This window comes from Chenopodium album, chromosome 6 (genome assembly GCF_948465745.1).
Source record: "Chenopodium album chromosome 6, dcCheAlbu1.1, whole genome shotgun sequence".
Taxonomy (NCBI): Eukaryota; Viridiplantae; Streptophyta; class Magnoliopsida; order Caryophyllales; family Amaranthaceae; genus Chenopodium; species Chenopodium album.
Genome location: NC_137839.1, coordinates 20,397,148 through 20,423,386, shown reverse-complemented (window position 1 = coordinate 20,423,386; position 26,239 = coordinate 20,397,148). Strand labels below are relative to the sequence as shown.

Here is a 26,239-nt window from a genome sequence, read left to right as displayed (position 1 = left end):
CTCTAATCCTAGAAACTCTAAAAATATTAAGTTATCTAAAAATATTATCCTTTCTTTTCTGAAATATTTGTGGAGCATTTTTTTAATCTAAAAGGCATTACTAACCATTCGTAATGCCGTTGAGGGGCGCTAAATGCAGTTAATGGAATGTTCTCTTCTTCCATTTTAATTTGCCAGTAGCCACTCTTACAATCCATCTTAGAAAACCAAGTGGCTCCTTGTATTCTATTAAATAAGACAGTTTTGTAATATCCATAAAAAACAATATTGTCATTTAGCTGCTTATACTTAATGACCATTCTAGCTTTACCTCTTTTTTCTTCTGCATGATTTCTTACCATAAATGCTGGACTATTATGAGGACTCTTGCTATTCCTAATTAGCTTTTTATTAAGAAATTCTTTACTTGTTCATCAAACTCCTGTATATCTTGGTAGGTATAGACCATTTGTCTTACTCTAATAATCTTATTAGGATTTGTTAGAGTTATCTTAGCAAATGCCTTATCCTTTTCCCAATGTTCTAAAGGATTTGCTGAATATAATATTTCACATAATTTTTCTTGCTGCTTATTTATCTGATCTATTAATGATGAATCACCCTCAGAAATTCTAAGTGCAACCTCTCGTTGTGTCGGAGTAACCCTATCACCATGCTGGCTGCGCGTAAATTCCATTGTCTAATGAGTATAAGGCCTTTGTTATTTTCTATATAGGAACAGAATGAACATTAATAGTAAAGATTATTTTATCAATGGTTAGAGTGCATGGAGAGTATAATCTTTGAAAATTATTTCCTATTATCATATCATGACTAGATTGATCAATTGCCCATAAAATAGGAATAACACATTGTAGGCGTCGTTCGAAATGCGCCTACGTTAAAAGCATGTGTGAATATGCTTGGCAATCATAGGAACTGGGAATTGACATTACGATTAGGGACAAAGCAAAGTAGGGAGCCGCCAACAAATTTTTAAGGAACTTGTAAACCGTTCACGGATCATAAAAGGTAACCACGAATAAGGGACAACGATAGGCAACAACGATTGACCCGTGAAGGTTACACCCCATTCATAATCCATAAGATTACTAACTCCATATGGTTCGGAACCACGAAAGGAGGATCGGGGATGATGGAATGAAGTGAGTCATGGAGTCACATTCGCCCTTATTGACCTCTACTCGATTCTTATAGTGAAAAGTAATTCCTGCGATCTCAAAGGCATACAAACAAAGATTCAATTCGCTCCAAACTATTATTAAGCTAAATTGGTTGAATATTAATGCAACATATAATTCTAAAATATTAGTGGTCACTTGATTAAACAATAAGATTAAAAAGGAACCTAAACCGGTTGTCCAAATTATCTTATTAGGCGTGATTTTCAATTACATAGTCCCTTTAACATGCAATATGGTGATCATAATAACAATAGAATAAACATTAATATTGGAAGCAATTTAACAATAATATCATTAATCAAATCAAATATAAAATAACCTATCATGATGCTAGCAATATTAAAATAAAATAAGAGTAATTAAATTAATTAATTACTCACATTCCGCGCGTTCCTTTAAATTGCTACATCATGAATAAACTGTTAGTAACTTCAATTAAAATATAAATCAAATAGAAATAAAATTAAATAAATGTATATTTGATTTGGTCCAAACCCTCAGTCAATGTTATCAGGATCGCGATCCGGATCGTAGGATCGTACGATCCTACGATCCTAATCTCATCAAACGACTTGGATCGTCCTTAAGATCGGTCATGCACAGAATCGGGCATAGGATCGTTGGGATCGTATAGGATCGGGTGGGATCGCGATCCTATGTCGATCCAACGATCCTACATTAAAGCTTAATTTGTGAAAATTTAGTCAGCCAAACATATTATGGGCTGGCCCATTAATATTCTAGCCTTAGGGATCCAAGATATCGTTATCTTATTCGTAAAAAAAACCCTTTTTATCACTTTTTCCTATCCATTTCACCGACATTCAAGATTCAATTCATTCAACTCCAAATCTCCATTTTACCATTATCTTATTCACGCAAATCGACACATGCATGATGCATAAACTCCATTTTTTTGCTCCAAGCTTGCAAAGGTATGTTCTTTTATTATGAAATTTTCAATTTTTCTTTATTTGCTTAGTAATTTAGGGATTGTTTTGGTAAATTTGCATGTTTTTGTTCGTTTTCTACTGTTATTCAATTTTGGGATTTTGTTTAGACTTCAGATTTTGTTAATTTAACTTTAGTTTTTAGAATTTATGTTAGGACTAGTAAATTATGTTGATAATCTAGAAATATTATTAAGTTTAAATTGATATTTGAAGATTGAAGTGCTCAATTTTTTTTCCTCAAATTGAAATTCCCTGTCTATATGTAGGTAGGTATTATTTATGCGACTCTGTTGAAATTGATCATTCGAACTTCAAATTATGTCAGCCTCAGCAAGCTCTGTTAAAAAAAAAAGGAAAAATTTTCCTGGTAGTAGGACTGACCCAGGCTGGGAACATGGTAGTGAGGTAGATAGTGAAACTAAGAAAGTAAGATGTAACTATTGTGGTGTTGTGCGTGCTGGTGGTGTTTATAGGCTTAAACATCACCTTGCTGGGACTGGTTGTAATGTTGAAAGATGTTTGCAAGTTCCGGATGATGTGAAACATAAATTTAGAGACCTATTACAAGCTAGTGCAGAACAATCTAGTAGAAAAAAGAAAAAATTCAATGATATAGGTGAGGATGATGATAATCATGAATATCAACAAAGTAATAATTTGAACAAGAGGGGGGGAATGGATGCTTTTGTGAGTAGAAGCAAACCTGGAGTACAAACAACACTTAATCAGAAATATAAAAAGGAAGAAAGAGAAGAAGTTTGTCAACAAATAGCTCGTTTTTTTTACACTAGTGCGATTCCATTCAATGCCGTTAACAATCCTGAATTTCCTATCATGGTTGAAAAAATCGCAAAGTATGGGATTGGACTTAAACCACCAAGCTATCATGAAATAAGGGTGAGATTTTTGAGTAAAGAAGTGAAAAATGTAGTGACCATGCTTGAGGAGTTCAAAGAAGAATGGAAAAAAACAGGTTGCACCATTATGTCAGATGGATGGAGTGATAGAAAAAGACGCTCCATTTGTAATTTCTTAGTGAATAGCCCTAAGGGGTCTGTGTTCCTATCTTCAATTGATACATCTGAGATCTCTAAAACAGCTGACAAAGTTCTTGAAATGTTGGATGCGGTTGTAGAAAAGGTTGGTGAAGAGAATGTTGTTCAAGTTGTCACAGATAATGCTGCAAACTACAAAGCTGCTGGAGAAAAATTGATGGAGAAAAGGACTAAATTATTTTGGACGCCATGTGCTGCTCACTGTATTGATCTAATGCTGGAGGATTTTGATAAGAAGATTAAGGTCCATAGTGCTACCATCGCTAAGGCTAGGAAGATAACAACTTACATATACTCTAGAACCATACTCCTCACTTGGATGAAAGAGTTTACCAAAGATAGAGAGCTTATTAGACCTGGTATCACGCGATTTGCTACATCTTACCTGACATTGAGGTGCTTAAATGAGCATAAAGGATCATTACTTGCTTTGTTTTCATCTAATAAATGGACATCAAGTAAGTTTTCTAAATCTGTTGAAGGGAAAAAAGTTCAAAGAATTATCTTGGATACCAGGGGATTTTGGCAGAGTGTTATAATGTGTTTGAAAGCAGCATTGCCACTTGTAAAAGTTTTACGAATGGTAGATTCCGATGAGAACCCAGCTATGGGATTTATCTATGCAGCTATGGCCCAAGCTAAAAACCAAATCAAGGAGAATTTTAACAATGTTGAAAGAAAGTAAGCTGTTAAGCATATAATTTATTTTGTTTTATGTTGTTACTTGTTAGAACATAATTATAGATATATACTTGCGTATAATCTTTTTCTTATAATGTAGCTATAAACCAATCTTGGATATCATTGATGAGCGTTGGGAGGATCAACTTCATAGGCCCCTCCATGCAGCAGCTTATTTTTTAAATCCACAATTTCAATATAAGCCTGATTTTCAAGCCAATGCTGACATTAAAATAGGCTTATATAATTGTCTTCAAAGAATGGTTTCTGATCCGGACGAAAGAATGATGATTGATTTACAAATGGATGCCTTTAAAAATGCCAGAGGGCTTTTTGGGTTGCCTACTGCTGTGATGACAAGAACAAAAAAAACTCCAGGTTTGGATTTTGGGTATAAAATTACATCTTATTTTTTATTACAACAAATCGAATACTAACATACTATTCTGAATGTGCCTTAATTCATAAAGCTGACTGGTGGGATTCATATGGGGATGAATGTCCAGAGCTTAAAAACTTTGCCATAAGAATTTTAAGCCTCACTTGTAGTTCCTCGGGTTGTGAACGAAATTGGAGTGCATTTGAAATGGTAAAACTACTATCTAATTTTTTTTTTTACTTTATATTATACAAATTTGGGTCATTTGATGTCTTCTAAATTTTTTTTCTATATGTAATTTAAACAGGTTCATACAAAGAAAAGAAATCGATTACATCAACAAAAAATGAACGATTTAGTTTTTGTGATGTATAATTTGAAATTGAAGCGAAGGCATGAGAAACGAGCAAGCAAGTCAATCACAGAACCAATAGTTTTGGAAGAGTTGCCGTCTGATGATGAGTGGATAGCAGAGGAAGAAGAACCTGTTCTTCCAACAAATGATGCATGGTTCACTAATCTTGATAGAGCAGCAAGGAGGATTGCTAGAGAAGTTACAAGAAATGGAGATGAAAATCATGAAGACCATGATGGTGAGCTTTTTATTTTCCTTTTCATTCATATTCATTACTTATAAAAATCTTATCTTCTCCTATTTCACCTTTTTAATTATTTTTGCCACATATTGTGTAGATGAAATCGTTGAAGTAACAAATTTGACCGACAATGATGATGACATTGCAGCAACTTATATGGGCTCAAATGAATTTAATGATGATGACGATTTTGGTGATGGCAACAACTTTGAAAATGAGCCAACTAGTACAGGAGAAACTAATGTTAGAAGTGATGATGTTGAGTATGGCAATTTGAGTTTTGGATATGATGATTGATGAATATACTTTAATTAAAACTAAGATTTTTGTAATTAAAACTATTTTATGTCATTATGTGTATTATTTTGTCATTGAAGTATTGAACTCATAACTATTGCCTTGTTCTCAAGATTTTTATGTACAAATTTATTGAGAAAGATGTCGAAATATTCGCTATAATTAGCTTTTTAATGAAGTATCGCCTTTTCAATGAGTAAATCACTAAGTATTAGCATTATTAGTGTTGTTTTTACATAAAATATGATCCCACAACAATTTTATACATCTACTATGTCTTAGAATTGAAAATTGGTAGGATCGTGCGATCCTACGATCCGATCCCACGATCCGATCCTGCTAGGCCTTTCCGATCCAACTTAGAATCCCGATCCTGAAAACATTGCCCTCAGTTAATTATACCTTTCACGCCTTGGTTTAAGTATAGAACTTTGGGTATTGTATGAACTCCTTGGAGTGCCTAATGGAAGAATGGTGTAATCAGAAATATAGGTTTAAGGCTTAGAATATGTGAGAGAGAAAGAATGATTTTTTGTGTAAAAGAGAAAAAGAGAGAAGGATTTCATGATCAAGCTTGTTGATGATTGAAAAAGGGGTGATATGAACTCTATTTATAGGGAAAAAAGAGGGTCGAAGAATCAAGAAAAGATCGAGTTCGAATCGGATTAAAACTCTTGCGAAAGACAACAATTTTTGCTGTTTTTGTTTTTATCTTATCTTTTGATCCAGAAATCGGAATAAGATAAATAAGATATCGTTGGAAATATCTTGAAGTATAATTTCTAACCCAATTAGAATCAGATTAAAATATTTTGTTGAATAAAAGATATGGCCGAAATAGTGAGACGGTGTCAGTTTTGGATAGAGTTTGACATTTTATTCATATCTTTTCCGTTATAGCTCGGAATTGATATTATAATATATTATTGAAAAGATAATTTCAAGGGATATGCAACCATATAAAATTTGGATAAAAAATATGAGGCAAAAAAATAATATATGTCTATCTTTGAACGTCTTTCAGTTCGAATAAAATTAGGATTTTAAAAAAAAGGAGTTTTATTCAATTTCAAACTATTTAATCTTATCTTTTCAAAAAGGATAATTAAGATCTTGTAGAAACTTATAGAAGATTCTAATTGATCCTAATTGGTTTAGGAATGGGATTAAATAATTTTGATCCTTCACATGATCATTGGGTCGTAGGTAAGGTGGGCTTAGGTTCGGTTTGGGCTTGGTTTAATATTTTGGCCATAACTTTTTCGTTATAACTCGGATTTGGGCTTATAATATATCGTTGGAAAGCTCTTTTCACCCTTTTCAAGCCCCATCCAAATATTCAATCATTGGACCCAGATTATGGACCAAAATAAACTGAAATAAACGTTTTTATAAAAAGGACACGAAATGAATGATTTTAAAGGACACGAAATGCTTTATTTTGGGTTTAAAGGCACGAAAAGAGAAAAATAAGTTATGGTTTGGGGAAGTAGGCTAGAATTTGGATTGGTTTATGAAATGGAAATATGGATTTAAGCACTCCAAGATTAAATACTCAACCCGACCAATAATGGCGGTGAAAGGTTGTTCATCATCGGGTTTGGTTTTGGGGAGACATTTTTAGGTGTCTACAGAAGCCCCCACTTTGACTGAGTTTGTACAAACGTCAGTTTCAAAAACGATAGTCAAAGTAGTTGATAGGGACGGAGAATGATTTAAGACGTTCTGCGATCCTTAATCACTCTGTATACGCCGATACCTGCAGAAAAATGTCAATTCCACAGATAAAAGAGTAAAAGGATAGAATACGTATCTGGTACCAGTGTATCGATGAAAAATGAGTTTGGAAGCTTCCTATGCTTGAAGGAATCCACCGGATGACGTTTGTTGAAACGCTTTCCATGCTTGAGAAAAGCCGACATATGAGTTTGGTAGCTTTCTAAGCCTGAAGAAACCTACCGGATGACACTTTCCATGCTTGAGGAAAGTCGACATATGATTTTGGCGTTTTTCTATGCTTGAATAAATCCACCGATAATGCTTTCCATGCTTGAGGAAAGCCAACAAAGGAATTTGGCGGTTTTCTATGCTTGAAGAAATCCATCGGATAATGCTATCCATGCTTGAGGAAAGTTGACAGATGATGAGATTGCAAGTCTTCGTGTATCGAGAACCTTGCGTCATAAAATGATGGTGGTTCGATTGTCCCCGAACGTGGGCTGTAGATGGTCCGCTTGTACCCGGACGTGGGCTGTGGTTGGTTTGCTTGTCCCCGAACGTGGGCTTTAGATGGTCCGCTTGTCCCCGGACGTGGGCTGTAGATGGTCCGTTTATCCCCAGACATGGGCTGTAGATGGTCCGCTTGTCCCCGGACGTGGTCTGTAGATGGTCCTCTTGTCCCCTGTAGATGGTCCGCTTGTCCCCGGACGTGGGCTGTAAATGGTCCGCTTGTCCCCGGATGTGGGCTGTAGATAAGACCTGCAAAATAAAATTTTCCAAGGGATTCGTATATACTGTGATTGACTTGACCAACTGAATTGACCAAGTTTGACTTGACATGACATGACATGTGTATGACTTGTGATTATGTGTGTCTTGAGTGAGTGTGTGCACTGACACAAGCAATTAAAAATGCAAAAGCAAAAGACTTGATCAAGTTTGACTTGACATGACATGATATGTGTATGACTTGTGATTGTGTGTGTCTTGAGTGAGTGTGTGCACTGACACAAGCAATTAACAATGCAAAAGCAAAAATTTTCCGTCATTTTTGTCATGAGTGGAGGGTACCGACTTTCTCCCGAGAAAGAAAGATGTGAAAAATGAAGTTTTGTTTTTGAACTTTCCCAAAATAAAAGTCATGATAAGAAAAGGGAAGAAGTTTTGAACTTCCTTGTTGAGCAAGACGAAATGAATCACATGGATTTTCTTCTTGTCATATTGAACTGCCCGTCTTGAGTATAATGTATGCATGATGCATGTTCTTAGGCTAGGAGGCTAAGGACAATTACGTCATGTGACACGATAGATGAATGAACTTAGGTCATGGAGCTAAGCATCACATATGGTGTAAAGAAACGATCTTGAACGTTACTTAGGTTTGGAAGCTAAGCACGTATATAGATGAAGTGATCGATGAGTATCGCATAATGAATGTCACATAGGTCAAGGAGCTAAGCACAATATGCGATGTATGAAACAATGAACATTGCTTAGGTCTAGAAGCTAGGCAAGTAGAAGCTAGGCAAGTATACAATGTCTCTTTTGATGTTGTCTTGAAAGATGACGAAACATGCGCATCGTTGAAGTAAGATTTCATGATAGAAGGTTCCTAGAAGGAAAGGTGATATGGATATGTATGTGTGAGTGAAGTGTGTGAATGTGATACTAAGGATGGCTGCAAGGGTTATGGTGATGGAAATAGATGTGAGAAGAGTAAAAAATGATGACTCTTTAGGCTGGGTAGGCTAAATGATGTGGGTTCAACCCCCCAAGTCTAGCCCTAAATGGATAGGGGTAAGCATTGGATATTCTTTGACTCGATCATGCATGGATATGAATATGAATGTGGATATGAATGTGAATGTGGCCGCACCTCGATGTGAGGTTGCCTACGTATCCATTAGGAATCAGGCCAACGTAGCTCTAACCGAACTTTGCACAAGTGTGTGTACACCTCAAAGAGGTCTTTCAAGGGTTGTAATGTGGTTAAGTTGATGGTTTAAAGAAGAAAGGGGTAAAAGGATCAAGACCCGAGAGAAGCCCTCAAGATATGCAATTATGTATTAGACTTTGCAAGTTTTATTTTTCATATATTTTTTTTTGTTTTCTCTTTTTTCCATTCTTGTGAATCAATGTAGGCAATCTCAGATCATGTGGTCCATCACTCACTTAGCATTCATGTTTCTCAGGCACGGTACCAAGCACTCAATGAGAGACGCAATTTGAGACATGTTCATATCGGAGACATTGGAACACTTGCCTTTAGACATTGTTTTTTATTATTTTTTATTTTTTTATTTACTTATTCTTTTCCCTTTTTTTTTTTTTAATTTGAACTTGCTTTCTAATTGTTACACAAATTACACACCTTCCCATCCCAGGATTAAGTGAATGTGGGTTGAATAGATAAGGTCAATCGTTAGACGAGGCTCAAAGTGGTTGACGAAGAAATGGATATGTGATTAAATGGATAATAGGGAATGAAAGGGTTCCAAAGGTGCCTCAAGTCATTGGTGTACCTTGTTTTTAGTTCGGCAATTTTTTTTATTTTTGCTAATTACGTGATCGAATGTAAGAAAGAGATGCTCATTTATGAAGAAGGTAAGAAATGTGACACATAGACACATGGATAAGGAGAGCCTATGCTAGACTTTTTAAGGGGAGGGTTTGAAACAAAAGAAGAAGAAAACATGAAATCTTGGTGAGAAGCTTGCATCGTGCTTTGTCTTCATGATTGTTTATGAGTTACTTCTTGCCGCCTGGTGAGGAAAAAAGTTTGTTGTTGTTGATGCTTTGATTGGAAGGAAAGAAGGAAGGAGTGACGTTCCCCTTATTCTTCCAACTATTGCCTAGTGATTTTAGACTCAAGTACTTTGTAAGGATGAACTCACTTAATGCATTCACTCAATACTCATATTAGAAAGGAAGAGTGTAAGAAACAATTTTGAAATCTGATAGGAAAAACTCCACTCATTCCTATTACGACGAAAAATGACGCATGCATGGTCCTAAATACGATCATAAACAATATAGTGCATTACTCGAAGACAAAGTGTGTGCAATGACTCAACATGTGTGATTAGGTGAGTTTATTAAGACTCGTGGTATGATCGCATGACTAGACATGAGAACGTTGTGAAAAACAAAGGCCCCAATGACCAAATAGCACGGAAGACTAAAAGACAAACTAACTTGATTTATTTTGTCCAATTTTAATGTTTATGTTATTTAATAGGTGAAAAAGGTCCATTGGCAATTATTAGTCATAAATAAGATCAACCACAATCAAAGACAAAGAACACATGTTAAGGTTAGCATAAAAAATCACAGAAACTAGGAAGAGGACTAGAATTCTAGAAGAGTTAGGACTCATGGGTATAAAAAAAAATCTATAATCCTATGTTATACGAGTTGACACGGATTAAAGGATTTGGCTAATACTAACTTGACACCAAAAGATATAATTTTTTTTTAAAAAATAAAACAAAAGAAAGTTGACGCTAAAAAGACACATAAACCGGACAGGTTGTAGTATATCGGTTATAAATTTTTATCTGTGACTCTGATTGATACCAAACCAACTCCAAATGAAAGATAAAACCCGGGGCTACAGATTCATAGGTGGCACGTCACGTAACTCTTTCTAGAACTCCGGCTATGACCAAAACAAGTTGACTCTTGTGCAGTATACGGGAATTAAAATCCGGGTGACTCAAAAATTAAAAAAAAAATCTATGGCTCGACTATAATAATAATAAAAAAAAGGGGTTTGATAAGAGAAAAAAATAATTAAAAAAAGGTCAATAAAAAAATGCACACATAAGCATATCGTCACGCATGATGCAATGAAGTTCACAACCTAAAGTCAAGTTCTATATTCGACTATGGTCAAGCTTTTGGGTGTCAAAGGGTACCATGGTTAAGAGTTTGGACGCGTTAGCAAGGCAGCCTCCCTTGAGGGTGTATGCCAACGGGCGGCTCCGCAAGTTCGTGATGAAATCGAACTCGACTCCATGGTTTGGGTGGATTTAAAAAACTCAGATGAACCCTTATTGTCATGAACGTTTTCGGGTTGATAGAGCATAAATCCCCCGGGCTAGCCACATACGTAGAACACGTACTATTGTGGCAAAATAGGTAACCTAAAAATTATATATGCATATGTAACAATGCCAATTAAATCGCAGGAATACGATTCAAAAATCTTTCAAGTCTTATCCACTCATCTTAATTAAATACCGATCACTCAAATCGATAAATAACCAAGAATCCTCCCCAGTGGAGTCGCCAAATTGTAGGCATCGTTCGAAGTGCGCCTACGTTAAAAGCATGTGTGAATATGCTTGGCAATCATAGGAAGTGGGAATTAACATTACGATTAGGGACAAAGCAAAGTAGGGAGCCGCCAACAAGTTTTTAAGAAACTTGTAAACCGTTCACGGATCATAAAAGGCAACCACGAATAAGGGACAACGATAGACAACAACGATTGACCCGAGAAGGTTACACCCCATTCATAATCCATGAGATTACTAACTCCATATGGTTCAGAACCACGAAAGGAGGATCGGGGATGATGGTACGAAGTGAGTCATGGAGTCACATTCGCCCGTATTGGCCTCTACTCGATTCTTATAGTGAAAAGTAATTTCTGCGATCTCAAAGGCATACAAACAAAGATTCAATTCGCTCCAAACTATTATTAAGCTAAATTGGTTGAATATTAATGCAACATGTAATTCTAAAATATTAGTGATCACTTGATTAAACAATAAGATTAAAAAGGAACCTAAACCGGTTGTCCAAATTATCTTATTAGGCGTGATTTTCAATTACATATTCCCTTTAACATGCAATATGGTGATCATAATAACAATAGAATAAACATTAATATTGGAAGCAATTTAACAATAATATCATTAGTCAAATTAAATATAAAATAACCAATCATGATGCTAGCAATATTAAAATAAAATAAGAGTAATTAAATTAATTAATTACTCACATTCCGCGCGTTCCTTTAAATTGCTATATTATGAATAAACTGTTAGTAACTTCAATTAAAATATAAATCAAATAGAAATTAAATTAAATAAATGTAGATTTGATTTGGTCCAAACCCTTAGTTAATTATACCTTTCACGCCTTAGTTTAAGTATAGAACTTTGGGTATTGTATGAACTCCTTGGAGTACTTAAGGGAAGAATGGTGTAATTAGGAATATAGGTTTAAGGCTTAGAATATGTGAGAGAGAAAGAATGATTTTTGGTGTAAAAGAGAAAAAGAGAGAAGGATTTCATGATCAAGATTGTTGATGATTGAAAAAGGGGTGATATGACCTCTATTTATAGGGAAAAAAGAGGGTCGAAGAATCAAGAAAAGATCGAGTTCGAATCGGATTAAAACTCTTGCGATAGACAGCTGTTTTTACGGTTTTTGTTTTTTATCATATCTTTTTATCCAAAAATTGGAATAAGATAAATAAGATATCGTTGGAAATATCTTGAAGTATACTTTCTAACCCAATTGGAATCAGATTAAAATATTTTGTAGAATAAAAGATATGGCCGAAATAGTGAGACGGTGTCAGTTTTGGATAGAGTTTGACATTTTATTCATATCTTTTCCGTTATAGCTCGGAATTGATATTATAATATATCATTGGAAAGATAATTTCAAGGGATATCCAACCATATAAAATTTGGATAAAAAATATGAGGCACAAAAATAATATATGTCTATCTTTGAACGTCTTTCAATTCGAATAAAATTAGGATTTTCAAAAAAAGGAGTTTTATTCAATTTTAAACTCTTTAATCTTATCTTTTCAAAAAGGATAATTAAGATATTTTAGAAACTTATAGAAGATTCTAATTAATCCTAATTGTTTTAGGAATGGGATTAAATAATTTGGACCCTCCACATGATCATTGGGTCGTAGGTAAGGTGGGCTTAGGTTTGGTTTGGGCTCGGTTTAATATTTTGGCCATAACTTTTTCGTTATAACTCGGATTTGGGCTTATATTATATCGTTGGAAAGCTCTTTTCAAGCCCCATACAACTATTCAATCATTGGACCCAGATTATGGACCAAAATAAACTGAAATTAACGTTTTTATAAAAAGGACACGAATTGAATGATTTTATAGGATACGAAATGAATTATTTTGGGTTTGAAGACACGAAAAGAGAAAAATAAGTTATGGTTTGGGGAAATGGGCTAGAATTTGGGTTGGTTTATGAAATGGAAATATGGATTTAAGCACTCCAAGATTAAATACTCAACCCGACCAATAATGGCGGTGAAATGTTGTTCATCATCGGGTTTGGTTTTGGGGAGACATTTTTAGGTGTCTACACACATTGAACTCCTCCAATTTCTATTGGTAATTCTTCAATTATTTCATTATGCATCATGACACTATTATTAGCAATTCTAACTTGCATAGGATTTTTAGCCTTTTTCCACAAGAATTCTAGAAATAATGACTTCTTTCCAAAACATGTAGAACAACCACTATCAATGTATGCGCATAATTTATATTTATATTTATTATAATCCTCAATGCATATATAAATTGGAATATAAATGCTATTAGGATTAGTACTGGATATTTCATTACAAGCTTCCATTTGCTTGTTAACTTCATCTTCATATACTGGTTCACTCACAGTTTTTGTTTTATATCCAATTACCTTTCTTTTATCAATAGAAATATTCGGTTTTTCATGCATTTCTAAATTAGAACACGGACCAATATCTATACTATGTCTTGCTGGTTACTTTAAGGCTTTCTTAGCTTCATATTTTTCATTTAACTTTTTATTTTATTTTATTTTATTTTATTTTATTAAAGCTAGTATTTCTTCTTCATCTTCTTCTTCGGGTTTTTCATTGACTTGTTTTTTCATCCTTATTATTATAGTTGAATTTTATCTACTTAGACTTGGTGTTCTAAGACTCATACTTCTTTTCATTTTAGGATTTTTAGTTAACCCAATATGAAGTAATCCTTATTCATCTATTAACATCTTACTTGACCTATTTTTTACTGTAGGATTCATGAAGAATTCTTCCCATGTATTTTCAATTTCATTAGGGTTTACCTTTATAGGAATATTTTTCTTCTTAGGACCTCCTCCTTGCTCATAATTCTGAGTGTCTACTATTTGTTTCTTAAAGATGAATCTATAGTATTCACCAACTTATAGACTACCTTCCATCTTAGTTGTATAGGTCGAGTCCCTTTATGCATGTTTACTCGAAGAGTTAATAACTTTATTGCTATAAACTTTGGAGCATATAAGTCTTATAAGCTCACATATAGTATCTAGGTTCACATATATAACTTACAGTTCCTTGACTTAAGCTACAAGTGATGCCACTAATAATTTGTTCATAAAACTCTCTATGCCTAACATCACAAACAAAGCTTAAACATTTAACATTTTTGCCAAAATATTGTAAAGGAGTTATGTATACTTGTACTGCACCAATACAAATATAACATAATTTCCTTTTTCTTTATGGTTCTTAATGCTTTTCCAATTTATGATATTAATTTCTACTGCTTTCTTTTCACAATCCTCGAGTACTATACTTCCTTCCATTTCTTCACATACATATTTTGTTCTAGTTTTAAAGAAAGAAGTTTTAAATATTTTATCTTTAGTAATTTGAGGAAAATTCTAACTTTCTTTGTTTATTTGGTCTAGGTCTTTATCATCAATAGAATACTCAGCTCTTTTTAGTTGACCTATAGTCATTTTACTTTTATCCTCACCGTCATCTGATTTTGAGTTTTCTAATAATTCTCCTTCCATCATATTATTTATTTCTTCATAATTTTCATCTTCAAACTCATCGCTAACTTCAGATTCTTCATTATACTCATTTTGTTCCTCTATTATTTCTACTATTCCTTTATTATTGCTTAAAGCCAATCCTATAGCCTCGTATTCTAGTATTTCTATGTAATCCCAACTTCCTAAGGATTCCATTAGTTTGTGATTAGCTTTCTTACATTCATTAGCATAATGTGTTAATTCTCCACAAGACCAACACTTACATATCTTTTTTTACTCAAGACAATATGTTGCCATTCTGAAAAACCTACTTGGCTCTCTATATTTATGTTTATAATACTTCTTCTTATAGGTTTCTCTTCTTGATCGGTCAAATTTATTTTTCTTATAATTCCTTCTCTTATTGTAGTTTTTTCTTTCACATCCATATATAGTTATTTGAGAAATCCCAACAAGTGAGAAATTGTCTTTTCATTTGTTGAGTTCCTAATGCAACCTCCCTACATTTTTTTTCAATCCATTTTCTTAGAAAAGCAATTCTATTACCTAGGGCATCCCTAGCTAAAAATTTCTCTCTCCATTCTTGATATTTTTCACTAATTTCTTCATTAAGGGGACTGTATAATTTGTCATAGAACATTCCAAGATTTGTTTCATTTTCACCAATTTTATAATAATGTGTTTCAAATTCCATAATGTCATTATCAACATATTTCATATTACAGATGGACAAATTACTTAACTTCCTTTGATATTCCATTCGTTTTTCGTTAGGATCGGCTCTAGGACCAATGAATTCTAACTCAATGTATTGACATAACTGCTTGAACATTCTAGTAGGTGATTCTCTAGTTCTTAATGCAGTTTTGAATTCTTCATCTATTCCATCGTAGTAGTCTTCTATACAGCCATAAAGACTATGTTCAATATAATTTAAGAAATTTTCTGGAGTCTAGTCAGTGTTTAAATTAAGTACACTACTCATACTCTTTTTCCACTGACCTAAAACATCTTGTCTATCTCTTACACCATCTAATTTAAGCTTATAACCGGTTTGACTTATAGGTTCAAGAGTCACTTCTAGTTTAGGTATAATATTAGGCATAACCTTGACACTAAATCGGGTATTCTTCCCTGGTATGTGTCTTAGTCTTGTGCAACTTCCTTCTCCTTGATACCTAGGTCCTTGGATAACATTGTTTACACTAATGTTTTCATTAATAATTTCTTCTCCAACATCATTATTATCCATTACTCTTTTACCTAGTTTGTTTTCAATCTTTTGTTGGACAACTTCTATGGGTAGAAAGTCTAGATCATTTAACTTCATTAATCCCATTTGTTGATATAAATCTTCCTCTAAAGTAACATAATTATTTTCCTCTATTTCATTATCAGAAGCAATCTCTTTTTCAGAAATTAAGTTCGTGATTTCGTTAAACTTATTAGGGTCTTCTTCCTTATCGAACAGGGCTTGTAATTCGTTAAGCGTTTTCTCCTGAAGATGAGGGCTCATCTTTAGTTTCTTTATTCTTTTCTTGGTTATACTAGTAGGTCTTTTAGGGAGTGATACAGTAAAATTTTTATTTAATTTTATCTAAATTTTGAAAAGGATACTTATATATTGTAGGGAATATTTCAAGCATTACCCCTAACTTGAACCCCACTGTGATCATACTCTAAAGCATGGTGGCGTCCAAAGGGAAGGAAGATAGAGCAAAAGAGTCGCCAACAAGTTTTAGGAACTTGTAAATCGTTCACAGGGTGAAGGTTGCACCCCTTAACGATCCAGGAGATCGTTAGCTCCAATAGGTCAACCTAAAAGAGATTGAACCTGCCCTAATAATAGGCCTCTACTTTATTATGATCGTATTCATGTGCACTTTCTGACTAACATGCAATCAATAGGTTTACCCTAAACATGTTTATCTATGTTGGTTGAATATTAATGCACAAATAAAACTATTATTGGCGATCACTTGAATTATAATCATATTAACCATAAACAAGATTATTAATTATCTTATTAAGTGTGATTACAAGTACAAATTCCCTTTAAGCATGCATAAAAGGTGTGATCAAACAATAAATAAATATCAAGAAACATAATAATCATAATAAGAATAATCATAATAATAATAATTATTATAATACTCATGTTAAAGCATAATAATAGCAAGATCCTTGGCATGATACTAACAAGATTAATAACAAACCCTAGCATGTCACTAAGCAATAAAAATTAAAGCTTTAGCCGTAACATGATACTAACATGAATATTAGGAAAGAAAATAGGAAGAATCATAGAAATTATAATAAGCATATTTGATATTGTAACCTTTTCCCTAAACATAATACTAGGAAGATCAAAACACCCTAACATGACACTAGGAATCATAATAACAACCAAGACATGATTTCTAAATTATAATATCAATAAATCAATTAAAGCACTTACTTGGATGCCTCGTATCTCTTTCTAATAATAAAATACACGCGTTAGTAACTTCAAGGAAAATAATAATATCATACAAATTAAATTAAACTAAATAATTGAAATAGAGATTTGGGACCAAACCCTCAGAAATTAAAGCCTTTCACGTCTAGGGCGAAGGCAACTTCGAACTTGGCTAGGTGTTTCTAGATCTTGTGAATGCAGAATGTTGTATGCAAAAGGCTAGTTTAGAAAAGAAAGAGAGAGTAATCAAGAGAATAAGCTTTAGCTTAGAGAGAGAAGAGAATATTAGAAAATTGATTGTTGTCGATGATTGAAAACGGAGGTTTCAGAGGCTATTTATAGAGAAAATCAGCCGGATGGATAGAAAAACGAATTAGAGTTTCGAAGAGAATAAAACAACTTAGCGCCAGACGCCAGACATTAGCGCCAGGCGCTAAGGCTAGCGCCAGACGCCAAGCATTAGCGCCAGGCGCTAGAAAACAATATCCACGCTTTTTCTTAATTTGATAAAATTTAGCCGTACAGAAGGGAAAAATTGTATTTTCCTTAAAAACACTTCTTTTATTCTGATTAAAACTCTAAAAAGTCAATTAAAGTCAATTTATCAATGCTAATTAAATTAGGAATGAAAAGAGCCTTCTAGAAGAATCTAGAAGACTATAACCAATTCTAATTGCATTAGAAATGATAAGTCAATATTAGGCCCTCCTCTAGATCATTGGGCCGCACATAAATATGAAACAGGCCCAGTTTAGTAATTTGGCCATAATTTCCTCATTATTCATCAAAATTGGGCTTATAATATATCGTTGAAAATCTCTTTTCGAACCCGACCCAACTAAATTATTATTGGACCCTTGCTATGGATCAAACCAAACTGGATTGGCTATTTTCTTAAAATAGGTTTTGAAAAATAGAGAGAAAGAAAAGAATTAAAAACTAACCGCAACACTAGACTTTCCACACTTTCACTTCATTCGATTATGATTCGACGTGAAATGTACTCATCACTGGGTTTGGTTTTGGGGAGACACAAATGGGTGTCTACAGAAGCCCCTACTTGACTGAGTTTGGAGAAATGCAAGTTTCGAAAACAAAAGTCAAAGTATCGATAGGGACGGAGAATGATTCAAAATGTTTTGCGATCTTTAATCATTATTGTAACGCCAATACCTTCAAAACTAGCGTTAGTTAAAACAGATAAGAGAGTCAAGAAACGCGTATCTTACACCTTCGAGAACACGTCTCTGAAAGTAACCGATTTGTTGCTGCATTATTGTATTTGTTGTTGTGACAACCTTCCGCAAGCTAGGGAATGCCATCCTGCTTTTTGTTTTGACGATCTTTTGCAAGCTAGAGAATACCGCCTGAAGACTGCTACGCTTGTAACTGCCTCCAATTCTGCCGTGATAGTCTTCGAAAAGACCACTGCCTGTTGATCTTTAATGCTGCTTGAATTTTGTTGTTGATGCTTTGGGTGATGACAATCCTCTTTTCTTTGGGAATAGTTGCCAACACAACTCTTGTATGATGTATAACAATCCGATTTAGGGAAAGTTTTCAATGCCACGTAACAATCCATCCTTGGAAATGTTGCTACGATGAAGCGACAATCCATATCTCGAAAAATTTGCTAAAATCCAATTTTGGGAAAAGTTGCCAATGCTTCGTAACAATCTGTCATAAGAACTTTGCTAAGATCGACAATCCACATCTTGGAATATAACTCTTGAAAGCAATCCAACTTGAAAATTTGCCAATGCTATGCAACAATCCTTTTAGGAAAATATTGTCACAATTGATAATCCGTGTCATGGAACATTTGCCAAAAAAGGATCGATTGGCAATCCACTTCGGGAAAATTTGCCACTTGCTGAAATGAATGACAATCCACGTTGAGGAACTTTTGTCGAAATTTATGATGAGTAGAGACCTACGACAATCCTTTAGGAAATTTTGCCATAGGGAATTGGGTGTATGACAATCCAATCTTGGAAAACTTGCCAAAGATCCATGAATGTATGACAATCCGAACTTGGGAAAAACTTGCCAAACAAAGAAGGAGCACGACAATCCACGCTTGGAAACTTTGCCAGGGATGACAATCCAATCTTGGAAAAATTGTCGTTTGAAGAAGATGCGAAAAAATCCATATTTTGGAAATATTGTCAGTTGGAGATGACAATCCAATCTTGGAAAAATTGTCGTATAAGTGATGCGCTTGCTTTTGAACCGATGCCTTGGTGTTTGTAATGACCCAATGCTTAGGCGCTTAAGCTAAGTGAGACGCTTTTTTGTCAGGTCAATCACTTACTACAATTGTAATCGAGCCGACTACTAACCATGTCAATTTGCTTATAGGGGCTAACTAGCGTACCAAGGAACCCAAAATTGCTGTATGAGGTCGAAATAACCATTCTGAGAGGCTTCGAGCTCTGTCGCTGCTGAAATATCTGGCGCCAAGAATTGGCTTTGTCGCCAAAAGCTGGGATCTAGCGCCAGGTGCTGCACTCTATTGCTAGACGACAGATGGCGTTGGAGTCGAGTCTTCCCTATTATGCTCTTGCTGCCGCTGTTGCTTGGCTTTGCTTCGAACTTTGAGCTTGTTCATTTCCTTTCAACCAAATCCGCTCAAATCTTTTGTAAATTAAAGCTCTACATCTCTAATATACTGATCATGTAACTCCTCTTATCTTGGAGGAATCTCCTGTGTCATATTCGCGATTTTTCAAAAAAAATTCGGGAATGTTCTTGCTTGTTGGGATGCACATGCATTTATATCTTTGACTATAGGACTTTGCTTATCTTTCTTTAGGGTTGACCTAAGACTTAGTGTTGACTCAATGACTTGACATGCAACTAAAGTCAATTTATCAATGCTAATTAAATTAGGAATGAAAAGAGCCTTCTAGAAGAATCTAGAAGACTATAACCAATTCTAATTGCATTAGGAATGATAAATCAATATTAGGTCCTCCTCTAGATCATTGGGCCGCACATAAATATCAAACCGGGCCCAGTTTAGTAATTTGGCCATAACTTCCTCATTATTCATCGAAATTGGGCTTATAATATATCGTTGGAAAGCTCTTTTCGAACCCGACCCAACTACACTATTATTGGACCCTTGCTATGGACCAAACCAAAATAAATTGACTATTTTCTTAAAATAGGTTTTCAAAAACAGAGAGAAAGAAAAGAATTAAAAACTAACCGCAACACTAGACTTTCCACACTTTCACTTCATTCGATTATGATTCAACGTGAAAGGTACTCATCACCGGGTTTAGTTTTGGGGAGACACAAATAGGTGTCTACATATATATACGGGACAATTTTTTCTTTATTAGGTGATTCCTCTTTTCCAAATTGACGTTTAACTTTGTTTGTTAAAGCAAGTTGAACTTGTTTAACATGTTCCTTTAGATGCTTACTTTTTTTTTTTTTATTAATCTCGGTTGTGGTTATTGATATCTTAATTTTGATATTAATACAATGAGCATTTTTGTTATCACCTTCTGATCTTAATTCACCAATTTGATCTATTATGTAATTAATGATTGGCCAAAATTACTAATATTTTCAGGAATATGATCATAATGCTTTAAATCAGGTTTCTTACACTCAGTAGAAGGTCTAGTATTCTCTAGTTTTACTTAATTATTAGCAACCTACTTTTACTTTTAGCCGTATGACTCTGATACCAATCGAACTCAGCTAGATACTAACAAAATCGTAGTTAATTAGGATACGAACTAAACGTAGTTTGATACCAACAATAATATTTGTTAAATATGATACCAACCGCAGTACTATGACGGTACCAATTTATTGTAGGATGGTATTTCGATACTACTAAGGATTGTATTGGCTATATATCTCGTTTTTACTTACGGATAAGTTATTTTTTTTGTCTTTTTGTTAAATTACGAAAATACTCTTAGTTGAGTCCTACTTGGACTATAACTAGTATAGATCAAGAATTTCTCGTGAAAAAGCTTGATGTTTCCCAAGAACTAGAATCAATGTGGAGTTTTTGACACAGGTGTGATTTACTGTTGGAAACTACTACGGAGTCTTATGGAGTTTTACTTTTAATACCTATTAGGATTCTAACTAATTCAACAACATATTGTATGACAAAATTTGTTTATTTGTTATACATTAGTTATAAATATAAGTCAAAGACACTAAATAAATACTCCCTCTGATTTTTTTTATTTGCATCACTTGGGATTGTACAAAGTTTTAGGAGAGTAATATAATATTGTGAGTGGGTGAATAAATTATTATAGTAAAAGTAAGATGGGGACCATGAAAGAGAAAGTATGTCAGAGAGGATACATATTTTTATAATTTAAGAGAGGACCACGAAGAGAGAAAAATGATAAAATAATTTGAGTGCGATTTAAAGTAATTAAGTAAAAGAGAGAAAGGAGAAAATATAATATAAAGTTACAAAATATAGAAGTGATGCATTTATAAAAAACACCCATAAAAAGGAAGTGATTAGGGCTGCAAATGAGCCGATACGTTTGTGAACAACTCGCGAACAAGCTCTGTCAAAGCTTGTTTATTAAGTATTGAAGGAGTCCGAACAAAAATTTGAGGCTCGTTAAGTAAACGAGCCCAACTCGAACACCTTTGTGCTCGGCTCGTTAATGTTCACAAACACTCGTTCATAATTCGTACATATGATCGTTCATATGCTCATTTATAACTCGTTCAAGCTCGAAACAATTAATTTCACTGTTTTAATTATTCTTAAAATAGTTCAATTTTAATATGAAACCAAATCAATTATAATCAATTATCGTATATAATCAAATTAGCCATGTTAATAATATCATATAAAATTAAAATATATGGAGTATTATTTTTTAGAAAGTGAATAGTATATTTGCTCAAATTTTGATTTATAATATCAAATACTCAATTACTGCCTATCTTGTTGTTATGGTGAATATCATCAAAAGACTTTTCTGATTAGAGTATACTTATAGTTTTTCAAAATTGATTAATATTAGCTTGATTGAACTTGTTCAAGTTTGAGCTTGTTCACATTAGAGCTTGTTCAAGCTTGAGCTCGAATCACAAACGAACGAGCTTAAGTCGAGCTTGAACAAGGCAAAACCTTAATGAACAAAGCTCGAACACAAAATTATGAAGCTCTTTCAAGCTCGAGCATGTTTGAACACTTGAAATCTTTATCAAGCTTAGCTCGAACAAATAAAAACTCGACTCGGCTCTGATCGTTTGCAGCCCTAGAAGTGATGTAAATAAAAGAAAATGGAGAGAGTAGCTAAAAGAGCTAATTGTTGCCAAAAAAAAAAAAAAAAAAAAAAAGAAAAAAAAAGGGAAAAAAAAAAAAGAGGGAGTATAATCTTACAATTTATCACCTAACACTCTGTGCAAACTTTCATGCAACGGCTATATTGAAACAATTGGAGTAATAAAGACCACAAGGTGCAATGCAAAAAAAGATCTCATGTACAATGAGCAACCCAGCTATACTTTTATATACAGTGGAGGTTTGATTTTATGTGGTTTAGTTTGATATGTGTTTGCTGATCTTTGAATTCTAATGTACTCCGTAGATATCAAATAATTTCAAATTAATAAAATTTAATAAATATGATTGTTATTGTGTCTAGACGATTTTATAGTAGTATAGTACTTTGTAGGAGGAAATGCATGAAATTTTAATTGTAGTTGCTAGTCATTGATCTAGTTTAAAATACTACATTCCTTTTTTATTATTTGTAACAAAAGAGTATTATTTGTGAGATATAAATTTTTTTTTTTGTTGCAAATAATGAGAAACAGAGGTAATGTTATATATTGTGCATTGACAAGCTCACAAGCGTGAAATTTTATTTTTTAATTCATTTAATTAAGAGCATGCTATTATTATATTAAGGGTATAAGTGTATAACAATTATTTTTTTATTATTATTTTTTTAATAGTGGTATAATAAATATAATTGGGTTAAAGTTGAAATCTTCAATCAAGTGCCAAACAACATTATTGGATAATTAGGCTAAAAGGAACAACATTTTTTCACACGATTCAAATCATTTTAACACTCATTTTTTCTAGCTATAATCACACAAACTTCTTGAAAAGTTTAGCTAAAAAAAACTAAAAAAAAGTAAACGCATACTCCTCCAAATTAAAGAATTACAAAGAATCCAGCTTTGACTAGTTTCATCCTTCTTTATTCTTGCCTTCTCTCTCCTTTACCCTAATTTTCTCGCTAACTCCTGATCCATGACTTTGAATTTCTATAAAATAAACTACACTCTAATAATGTTCTCTTATAAGGGCTCAATTTTTCGTCTATTTTACTTTGAAAATAAAATAGTACTAAAGGATTTTTTTTTTTTTTTTTTTTAAATTATCACTGGGTTTATTAGCTTTTATGTTTTTGCTAACATTACATTATAAAGTCAATTCATGTTAGCACCCCATTTATCCTTTTATCATTTGTCTTAAAGTTCTTCCTATCTCTTCTTCTCTCGTTGTTTTCCTCTCTTTTTCCCCGTACATGCATTCTCTCTAGCAGTCTAGCTCCCTACCTCCATATTGTTTAAGTTTTCTTTCTGACGCTCTTTCCCATATTTCCTGATATATTAATCATTAAAGTAATGAATTGGCAAACGTGAAATCACCAATGATGCAATTAGAAAATGAAAGAAATATTTTACATGACAACATATGTTTTTTTATATATTGAAAAATATTTATTCAAAGTAAAAACATTTACTAAAATAACATTTTTTTCCCCATTAAAATCAAAGTTTTGCATTTGTTAAAGAAAGAAAGGAAAATAAGTTAACTGAAACCACCTTATTTCCAAAAAAAAAAAAAAAAGTTAACTGAATCTGCCTCTCCTCTTTCAATTTTCCTCCTCTTTGCCTCTATTTCTCCCCTTCTAACTATAAATAAAATACAAAATATATTACAATAGTGGGATATAACAAGAATCTAGTTGCTCATTTTAGTTCAAATCTTGTTAAAATTTTTAAATTGTTATCTCCTTCAGAAAAAAAAAAAAAATAAATAAATAAAAACCATGGAAGAAATTCAAAATGATCTGGAGCAACACTACAATGGTTTCTATATACCATTAATGGTGGAACTTATGATCAAAAGTGAACACATATAATTATATGCATTGATATTACTGATAGCACTTGTGCGATACACGCTTTGTTTGTATTTTATCAAATTATTATTTTTGAATTTATGTGATAAAATTTATTATTTTAATCGCTATATGTAGGATATCATTTAATGTTTTTTTAAAATTAAATAGTAAAAATATTCTCATTCGTCATATATTTAGATAAAATTCCTAATCTCAAAAGATAATACTCCGTAATTTATATTTAATTAATTTAATTTTAGAATCTCATTCGCTATTTTTTGCTTATGTGAAATTTAAATTATTATAATCTAAAAGAATTTACAAATCTTTTATTTAATTAGCTATAATTAAAATTTATAATCTTATCTGAAGTAGAAGGACAAAGAAGTGTAAAGGTTGAAGAAATTTACTTCCTCCGTTAACAGTTATCTACAACAAAGGGGCTATGCGCGGACTCCTAGGCAAAAATTTTAAAGCACCATTATTGAAAAATAAGGGCACTTGATTAAGTATTAATCCTATTTAAAAATAAATAAATAAAACCCCATAACCACCTAAACCCAGAACCCTAACCACCACCAACACCACCGACAACCACCAGAACCACCCAACCCACCGATACTTAGAACCCAAAACCACCCTGGCCAAAACCCCCGACACCCCACCACGGACCTAACAAACCACCCACGAACCCAGCAAACCACCACAATCCACCCTAAACCACCACGAACCCAACAAATTAACCAACACGAAACTCAGGCCACCCCCACACGAACCACCCCCACAAAACTCAGGCCACCCCCACAAACCAGATCTGAAACTCATCCCCATGAAACTCACGCAACCCCCATAAACCCACGACCACCACCTATACCCAAACCCACGAACTCGGATCAATGACCAGAACCACGAATGTTAACCCACGACTAGACCCACGAACTCGGACCCAAACCCACGAACTCGAACCCACGACCAGACCCACGAATTCGAACCCACGTCCAAACGAACCCAAATCGCAAGAGAAGAGAGAAGGGGGAAGATGAACAAAATTGTAGAATTAGGGTTTGAATTCTGGAGATTTTTCAATTGAAGAAGAGTTAGGGAGATGAATGGTTTTGATGAAGATGTATGATTTTTGGTGAAATTGATTATAATAATCAGATTCATTAGGTAAAGAGTTAAATCATTTTAGTAATTAATTAGATGTCTAAGTTGTTTAAGTAAGGGTAATATGGTCATTTTGTTGGCAAAAAGCTACTAAAAATGGAAAGAAAAAAATTGTTGCACATAATAGATAGCAATCGAAAATGGCAAATGTTGTAAATAATCGTTAATGGAGGTAGTAACTAATAAGGAAAGAAAAAAATAGGAGATGGAAAATTTTGAATGAAAAAGAAAACAGAGGAGAGAGAAAGTTAATAGAGGTAAGAAAAAAGGAGAGAGACAGTTAAGATAAAAGGAAGGAAAAAAAGCGTAAATATGTTCATTTTTTAAGTCTTATATGTTCATATATTTAGTTGTTGCATCTGGCTTAGCTGCACTAGTATGTAGCTAAGAATTTGCATAATTTTTGTGATATTGAACTGAGCATATCGAAGTTAAGTTTTTGTCAAAGTTAATAAAGCTTAATTAATTTTAATATAAGAGAATATCTATAATTAAGTGTCATATAGTGATGCATTCTTATTTATATATCACTTAGACTAATACACTATAAAGAAAGCTTACAAATTAAAAACTAAACAACCTTCCTAATTAAGGGTTCGTTTGGCATTGCTGTGATTTTCTGTTTTTTGGTTTTTTGTTTTCTAAAAGTATATGATATGTGTCCCATAATGAATCAAAAGTCATATATACTTATTAAAATTATGATAATTTTGAAAACTGACAACAGAAAAGTGGAAACACCTTTTTCTTGTTTCCTGTTTTTGATTTTCAAAAAACATAAAACTGAAAA

The 26,239-nt window shown here is 33.4% G+C and overlaps 2 protein-coding genes across 2 annotated transcripts; both read left to right on the top strand.

Moving 5' to 3' along the window:
• The first annotated feature begins 2,455 nt into the window (after positions 1–2,455).
• Positions 2,456–4,400, top strand: LOC145636763 (uncharacterized). The gene is made up of 3 exons (XM_081688316.1): positions 2,456–3,873; positions 3,974–4,223; positions 4,344–4,400. Exons 1-3 carry the CDS (start codon positions 2,456–2,458, stop codon positions 4,398–4,400), a joined length of 1,725 nt encoding a protein of 574 aa, XP_081544442.1.
• A 127-nt stretch (positions 4,401–4,527) lies between these two features.
• Positions 4,528–5,219, top strand: LOC145634716 (uncharacterized). The gene is made up of 2 exons (XM_081686111.1): positions 4,528–4,845; positions 4,946–5,219. Exons 1-2 carry the CDS (start codon positions 4,599–4,601, stop codon positions 5,143–5,145), a joined length of 447 nt encoding a protein of 148 aa, XP_081542237.1. The 5' UTR covers positions 4,528–4,598; the 3' UTR covers positions 5,146–5,219.
• The last annotated feature ends 21,020 nt before the right edge of the window (positions 5,220–26,239 follow it).

Coding starts and splice junctions, on each gene's coding strand:
- LOC145636763 (XM_081688316.1), top strand. CDS start 2,456: ATGTCAGCCTCAGCAAGCTCTGTTAAAAAAAAAAGGAAAAATTTTCCT. Junction 3,874..3,973: donor TTTAACAATGTTGAAAGAAA/GTAAGCTGTTAA, acceptor CTTATAATGTAG/CTATAAACCAATCTTGGATA. Junction 4,224..4,343: donor TTTTTGGGTTGCCTACTGCT/GTGATGACAAGA, acceptor TAATTCATAAAG/CTGACTGGTGGGATTCATAT.
- LOC145634716 (XM_081686111.1), top strand. CDS start 4,599: ATGAACGATTTAGTTTTTGTGATGTATAATTTGAAATTGAAGCGAAGG. Junction 4,846..4,945: donor AAATCATGAAGACCATGATG/GTGAGCTTTTTA, acceptor CATATTGTGTAG/ATGAAATCGTTGAAGTAACA.